General features: G+C 41.6%; 1 protein-coding gene across 1 annotated transcript in view; it reads left to right on the top strand.

Annotated features, from left to right (window-relative positions):
• Positions 1-311: 311 nt before the first annotated feature.
• Positions 312-8,250, top strand: part of LPCAT3 (lysophosphatidylcholine acyltransferase 3) — a 39,345-nt gene continuing 31,406 nt past the window's right edge. The window contains exon 1 of the mRNA XM_007937145.1: positions 312-462. Coding sequence (XP_007935336.1) covers positions 312-462 — 151 coding nt within the window. The remainder of the gene's footprint in view (positions 463-8,250) is intronic.

The raw sequence follows: 8,250 nt of genomic DNA, 5'->3' as shown, positions 1-8,250 counted from the left end.
TTGGACTCCAGGTTCCCGATTCCAAGCCCCTCCCACCTCCCGGCCTACTGGGTTTTCTTTCTCAGCAGGAGTCACCTTTGCCTTACAAATGTTCAGGCCCACCTTCTTCCTACCTTGCTTCATTAGGCCCCGCCCCACACTCAGATAGACCAATAATAGTGTGATCCTGGGGCCAGTGGGCGGGCCTGCAGCCAATGCGCACACCGTGGGCGGGCCCCGGGCCGGAATTGGGGGTGAAGCTAAAGCGTTTTGCCCACATTCGGGGCGCGCGGAACTACGGGGGGCGTCCCTCCGGGACACCCAGAGTTAAGATGGCGTCTGCCACTGAAGGGGACGTGGAAACTGTTGTGAAGGTGGTGAGGGTGCTGCAGTCAGGTTTCGAAGAGCTGAGCCTTAGCAAGTTGGCGACGTCCCTGGGCGCGTCAGAACAGGCGCTGCGGCTCATCATCTCCATCTTTTTGGGTAAGGACCCTCCTGCTTCCCTCTGCCCCCTCGCGGAGTCCTCCGGGGATAGAAGAGGGAGACACAACCTGTCTGTTCCCGGAGCTACCCAGGAGGGTTTTATGGAGTGCGGGTGTGAATCCTGAAACATACCAACCTGCTGTACAGGGAAAGACAACGGTCTTTTCTCGAGTCTGGGGGCGTCGTGCCATCTGAACCTCTTTACCTTAGTCTGCGACCCCTGCTACATCCTCTGACCCTTCCTTTGGCGCCCTCACCCTTTCATTATGCTATGCGCTTCACAGTACCCTCCCGACCTGCCCTTATTTGTCACTCTCTTGAGTTAGACTTTCTGTCCATGTGTACTGCTGTCTTTTATTAATAACAACCCACACGCGCTCATGCTATCAGTAGACATGAGGCCCCCTAACTTAGGCCTCTTCAGCCCTATATTCATATTTTGAGTATTTTGTGCATTACTAACTTGCATTACACTCTCTTCTGTCTTGTTCCTATATTTCCTTATACCATATTGCTTTTTTTTTTCCCCTGTCCTTTAGCCACCCTCCTGTCATTTACCCTAGAATATCATTTTAATACTGGGCTTGGGAAACAAGACTAATAACCCCCTTAAAAACTATTCATGCTATCCTAAGTGTTTATTACCCATATAGTTTAAAGGATATAGGATATCTAAATTTGCATCTCAACAAGCTGTATTATAATTGGTTTTTAGGCTTTTTTTTAAAAACTGCATTCTTACTCCATGGTTTTTTAATACATGGATGGACATAGCATGGTATAATAGGGGTGGGGGAGAATGTGTGAACTTTGAAGGCAGACCAACCCCTACTGCTGTTTGCAAGCTCTGGGACCCTGGACAAGACACTTAACCTCTCTGGGCTTTAATATTCTTATCCATGAAATAAGGACAATAATACCTACCTCATAAGATTGCTGTAAAGTTCTGTAGAATCCAAAGGTCAAGATCTAATACATGTTTAGTAGTCAGAAGATTCTGTGAAGGTTATGGGACTTTAGCTAGGAGAGTGGGGGTGGGGAAGAATTAAGCAAAAGCTTGAAGTGATGATAAGAAAACATGAGTGATGCAAGAGCAGAGAGTAAGAGATCTGAACCTTGAGAAGTGTGAATAAAATTATGCAGATGTGGAAAACCTTAAAGGCCAGAAAGAAGTTTGGAATTTATCCCAGGAGCCAGTAGAGACATTGATATATAATATCACCTAAGGGTGATAACCCAATCTAGATAATGGGAGAGGCATTAATTCATATTTAAACAACCTTAGCTAATAGCATTGTTATTTGCCTATTGCGGTTCAAACCCACCAGCCACTCCTCGGAAGGAAGGTTGGGCAATCCTACTTCCGTAGTGATACTGCCTCGGAAACCCCCCAAGGAGGGGTCGCTATGAGTCGGGGCCAACTCGACGGCACATAACAACAACAACAACAATATCAAATCAAGGTGATCTTCTTTTCTTACAAATAGAAGCCATCTTATTCCTCCCTTGTAAAAATTTAAGATTTTGGAGGTGAAAGGGACCTTAGGTTGTATGCCTTGCACAGTGTCACCCAGCCGTGACCCAGACTTATCAGCACCCCAATCTAGGGCTCTTTGCACAACAGCAGCTTTGAACTTCCCACTCTTAACTTTGTTTCTGACCCAGTTATTTCTTGGGACTATAATTGGCAATTAAGAGTATTTACATTCCTTAGTTAGGAAGCTCACTGTTGACTTCTCAACTATAAATTGGTAATGTAACACAAGTAGCAAAAAATTATAAGAGGCACCTGTTAAATCAAGCTGGGGTGGAATTAGGATCTGGGATTTATTTTTTGTGTGCTGACATCAAATATTGTGTGTGCACTCCTGGTAGGCTGTGACTGAGTACTGTTATGGTGTATACTGCTGACTAGAGAATTGTTTCCTCCATATCCTACCCCTCTATTCTTATCTTCTCTTATTACCACCAGTCATCAAGGTAGTAATTACTAGTGTAATACATCAATCCCACTCCTGAGGCCTCTGGCCCATTCTACCATTTTTCATATCCCCTTTCTATCTCACATAGACCGTTGCCTTCAGTAACTCAGTATTCTTCATTTTTAGATCAACTTGGGGCTTCATGTATATAGTTCATTCATGTAGATATGTAGAATTGTATTTTCTAGGTTACATTTTGTAATGTAGAAAATTTCCATTCATGTAATCAGAGGATGGTAAGCTGGATATGTGCAAAGAAGGAGGAGCACATGCTGGTTGTAAATATGTTTCCCGTGCAATGGTGTTATCAGTGCTGTGCACTGAAACCTAGAAACCAGTAGCCTTTCAGAAGTGGAGCGTCTGGTTCCTGATCCCAGCTATCTCAGGGAACAGGACAGACAGAAGCAATTAAGGGTTAGGATACTGGAGGAAATCCTTGCCAGAGGTACCAAGAAGGCCAGTAGTCTGAAATGCCCTTTCTCTAATCTTAAGAGATTAATTTGGGTCAAAAACACCTCTCTATAAATGCAGAAAGAGTTAAGTACATCAGACCTGCACATTTTAAAGTGTGAGTAACTTTTAATCAGCTAGTCTCATTACTTTTTTCTCAGCATCTTACTTTATTTGAGTTCTGTGTGCTGTTATTAGGATGGCATGCAGAGCATTAAAATATTAGCTTTCAAACTTTTTTGACTGGGGCCTGTGGTAATAAATATGCTTTACTTCATGACCCAGTATACCTGTATGTGTGTTATGTATTTGAAAGAAAAAGTTTCAGGAAACAGTACTCATCCTTACTATAGGCCATGTTCTCAGCTACTTTCAACTCTATTTTATTTTTTAGTGTTGTTTATGACCCACTAAACTGAATGCGTAGCTCATTGATAGGTCACACCAAGCAATTTGAAAAATCCTAAGTTAGAAGCTGTAATTTTTTTAATATGAAACACATCAAGGAAAGGGTAAGTTTACGTGTACTGCTATATTGGAGTATTCTGAACCACCAGAAGACTCTTATTAAAAGATGTGTGTATGTTTATGTTATGTATGATTGTAAGGAGTTTGGTAGAAGGGTAGTAAAAGTGAACTTTGCTATAAGCCCTGGTGCTGACAAATGCTACTGGACAACTACTGGAAAACATCTTGCCTTCAACAGCTTTGGTCTCATCACTCATTAAGTTAATTAATAACTTGAATTTCTCCAAATACATTCATTAAAAACTTACTGAGCACATACTTGGGGCAAAGAACTGTGCTCAACCCTGCAAGGGCAAGGAATGCCATGCACTCAAGGTTATCACAATCTGTTAGGGAGTATGGAGTGAGCATACAATAAGTACACTAATAACCACAATAAAAGGCAGAATTCTGAGTGCCATAAGAGAAGTGCAAAGTTTTATGAGGTTTAAAAATGGAACCTATTGTATATTACATACTTTGAAAGATGAATAGGTTTCAGCAGACTGAGATGGTAAGACAGAAAGATAGCATGAGCAAAGTCACTGAAGTAGGAATGTGCAGTGACATGCTCAAGGAACAGCAAGTACTCTAGATCAACTAAAACAGAACTTAAGTAGAGAAATGGTGGGAAATAAGGCTACGAAGGTAAATTGTGGAACCTTAAAAGCCAACTGAAAGAGTCTGTGCTTAATTAAGTAGGTGAGAGGGAACTATTGGAGATATTTGAATGGAGAATAGTATGACCAGAGTTGTAGTTGGGAAGATAATACTGTGTAAAGTGCTTTGAAGTAGGCATATGAAAGAGGTAGAGAAGCTAATGAGAAGGAACAATGTTCTACATGTAAAGTTATAATAAGTTAGAGACAGGGTAGTAGCACTGAGAGAGAAAAGTAAGGATCTGATGTGAGATATTTTCGGAATACAGAATCTTTTGAAAGGTAGATTCTCTAAGGACTTCCATCTACACAGCTGCTCATACCAGAAACCTAAGAACCATCTTTGTCTCCTTTCTTTCACTCTCACCCTCATCTTATTAATCAATACCACCACGAAATTTTGTCTCAAATCCATCTATTTCTCCATCACCACAACCACAACCATCTGTTATTAGAACTACCCAAGTAGGCTCCTGACTGGTCTCTAATTCTGTTCTTGCCCTCTCCAGTCCATTCTCCACAAGCAGCCAGAGTGATCCGATCCTGTGCCTCTCCTGCCCAGAACCCTTCAGGGGCTTCCATACATGGCTGGTAAGCCCCTGCCTGCTGCTCCAGCCTCATCTCAAGCACGTTCACAGCCTCTTAGCCACATGGCCTTTCAGTTCTTCAGCTGTATTAAGCCCTATCCTACCTCAGAGCCTTCATTCATGCTGATCCCACTGCTTAAAATGCTCATCATTTCATTATTCACCTGACAGACTCCTCTTCATCTTTCAGGTCTTGGTTCAAATTATCACTTCCTCTGAGAGTTCTTTCCTGACTCTCAATTTAAATTATGTCTCCCTATTATACTGTCTCATACTAGCTGAAATTTCCTTCCAGGTACTATTACAATTTGTAATTATATATATATGTTTTGTTCACAGTATTCCTGGAAGAGGCTCAATAAATATTTGTTGAATAAGTGAATACATGAATGAATGACTGGTAACTGATTAAATGGAGGTTAAAGAAATAATGTTTTTAGAAAAAAAGAAAAAGACTCAGTCCTTCTGCTTGGGTAGCTGGTGAGAAATTAAGAAATAATATCTTTCACAATTACAGAGAGGTTAAGAGGAAGGGGTGATACTGTTCAGTGCCAGGTAAAAATGATCTAGGTTTTGGATTTGCTGAGGTTCCAGGCACACCTCCAGGTATCTTGGGAAAAGTTGCAAAAGCGTAGTCTTGAGCTCAGGGAAGAGGATGGACTGAAAATAAAATTTTGGTGGTCTATATTGGTGTCATAATTGAAGCCATAGAGAGAATGAAATGCCATGGAAAAGCTTATACAGACAGAAGAGAATCTAATTCATGTTGATTGAATGTGTTAATGTTGCTGCCCCTTGTTGATAATAATCAAACCAAAAAATCCAAACTCCCTGCCATCAAGTCGCGTCCAACTCATAGCGATCCTTCCTTGGGTTTCTGAGGCAGTATCACTATGGAAGTAGATTGCCCAACCTTCCTTCCAAGGTTGGTGGCTGGTGGGTTTAGCTGACAATTAATAAGATTTGCTATGTACCAGATACTGTCATTCATGATCAATAGGCAATACTCCACCTAAACCTACCAATTACCCATAAAGTAATTACAGGGCTGTTTAATCTCCCTAGTACAGATAGGAAACTGGGTTATTTAGCCTACAAAGGTTAAATAACTTGCCTAAGGTCAAACCTGGTTCTGACTCTAGAGTTCCTGCTCTTTAACACTTGGGGATTGGGATGGGGGTTAGGAAGGGCATGTGGGAGTGGAAAAGATTAATGCCCTAGGTATCCTTCTATCTTTTCACTTTATTGTGATTAAACCAAGATGTAACCAGACTATGAGATACCTCTCAGGTTCCAAAGCTAGAACTGGCCAAATGCAGCAGATGGCCACCCTGTTTAGTATGAGTGTTCTCCTCTAGCAAACTTCTTGGCCATGACTGTGTCTTGGCTGATCAAAAATTGCAGTTGGGGGTAGAGTGTCCTTCCTTAGAGGTTCAGAATTAGCATCACTAAGATTGGCAGTGAACAAATCTGTCTTGGATGAAGTACAGGCAGAATGCTCCTTAGAACCAAGGATAGCGAGACTTTGTCTCACATGCTTTAGACATGTTATCAGGAAGGACCAATCGCTGCAGGAGAACACATGCTTGGTAGAAGATCAGCAAAAAAGAAGACCCTCAATGAAATGGATTGACACAGTGGCTGCAACAGTGGGCTTAAACACAGCAATGACTGTGAGATTGGGGCAGGACTAGACAGTGTTTCCTTCTGTTGTACATAAGGTTGCTATGAGTTGGAGCTGACTCCACAGCATCTAACAACAATAACAAGATTGGCAACCTTTAAAATCAAAGAAGGTTCTATACTTAGTTCCCTTTGGACCAAAGTCAGGTATGGCCCTTTAGAACTAAATCCATTATTCAGTGCACAAAGATTTCTTCAGGCAGTGTTGAAATCGCAGTATAAAGAGACCAAAGCTAAGCTAGAGGAAAATTAAAAAGTATTTTATCTCAAAATAAGGAGCCATATTTTGAAAAATAATGCCAATTTTATATGGAATTTTTTAATCAGATTAATGCAAATTTTATATGGAATTTTAAGATGTTACCATCATTAAAAAATTTTCATATATCTAGAGTACTTCTTAGGCATAGCCTTTGTGTGGATATGTTCGTTCCCCACTGTTCTTCAAGTATGAAAAGTACTGATCATTGCAGTGCCGTGAAGACTGAACCTTATAAATTATGTAAACACATAACCAAGCCTGACCAAGGTAGTCTTTTAATAATTGTTCTCTCCCTTTCCGCTCAATAAATACTCATTTCCTTCCTTTCTAAGGATTTGAGACTTGATATGATTTATTACAGGAATTCTCAAAGTGTAAGCTTAGGACCAGCAGCATCAGCATCTCTTGAGAACTTGTTATAAATACAGATTTTGGGGTCTACCCTAAACCTACTAAATGGTAAACTCTGGGGGTAAGCCCAGTAATCTATGTTTTAATAAGTCCTCCAGGGTATAGGAGCTCTGGTGGCATAGTGCCTAAGGCACTTGACTGCTAACCAGAAGGCTGGCAGTTCAAACCCACCAGCCACTCCTCAGAAAGAAGATGGGGCAATCTATTTCCAGAGTGATACTGCCTCGGAAACCCAAGGAGGGGTTACTATGAGTCAGGTCCAACTCAATGGCAAATAACAACAACAACATCCAGGGTATAGTGATATACCCTTTCTTCCTGTATCTGTTTTGTAATTTTTGATGTTCTGATAGCACATAACAACAACAACAGAGACCATCAGGAGCTCTGGATGCACTATAGTTAAAACATTGGTGCTGCCAACTAAAAGATGGTGAGTGATTTGAACCTACCAGCCACTGCACAGGAGAAAGATGAGGCAGTCTGCTTCCATAAAGATTTAAAGCTTTGAAAACCCTATGGGGCCGATGTACTCTGTCCTAAAGGGTCACTATGAGTAGGAATCGACTCAGTGACGGTGGGTTTTAGAGACTGTGATAGTTAAGGTTGTGTGTCAACTTGGCTGGGCCATGATTCTAAGTGGTTTGGCAGTTGCAATGTAGTTTTCCCCCATGATGAGTTCTGATATAATCATGTCCATGATGAGATCTACTATGAACAGTCAGTCAGTTGAAAGAGTTTCCTTCACTGTGGCCACTTCTAATATGTATGGAAAAGCTTTGGGAAAGGTCACTGGTTTTTCTGCTGGATCTGGATCCTGCATCTGTCTAATCATCATCTCCAGTTCCTGGACTTGAACCAGTGGCCTGCCGTATTGCCTGCCTGCCAGTCTTGGGATTGTTGCCTTCACAGCCTGTGAGCCATTGGTCTACCATTTTACCTGTCAATCTTGAGTTCATCAGCCCATTTGACCCATGGACTTGGAACTTGCCAGTCTCTACAACTGTGTGAGGCATTTCCCTGAGATAAATTATAAATTTCTCTCTTGCTTACTCTTTACATACATACATACACACACACACACACACACACACACATGTTGTCATTGTTGTTATGTGCCGTTGAGTCGGACCCGACTTGTAGCGGCCCCTCCTTGGGTTTCTGAGGCAGTATTGCTATGGAAGTAGATTGCCTAACCTTCCTTCTGACACACACACACACACACGTGTGTGTGTGTGTGTGTGTGT

The sequence above is a fragment of the Orycteropus afer genome, unplaced genomic scaffold (genome assembly GCF_000298275.1).
Source record: "Orycteropus afer afer isolate SDZICR_OR568_19922 unplaced genomic scaffold, OryAfe1.0 scaffold00040, whole genome shotgun sequence".
NCBI lineage: Eukaryota > Metazoa > Chordata > Mammalia > Tubulidentata > Orycteropodidae > Orycteropus > Orycteropus afer.
Note: the sequence above shows the minus strand (reverse complement) of the source record. Positions and strands in the feature narration are given on the sequence as shown.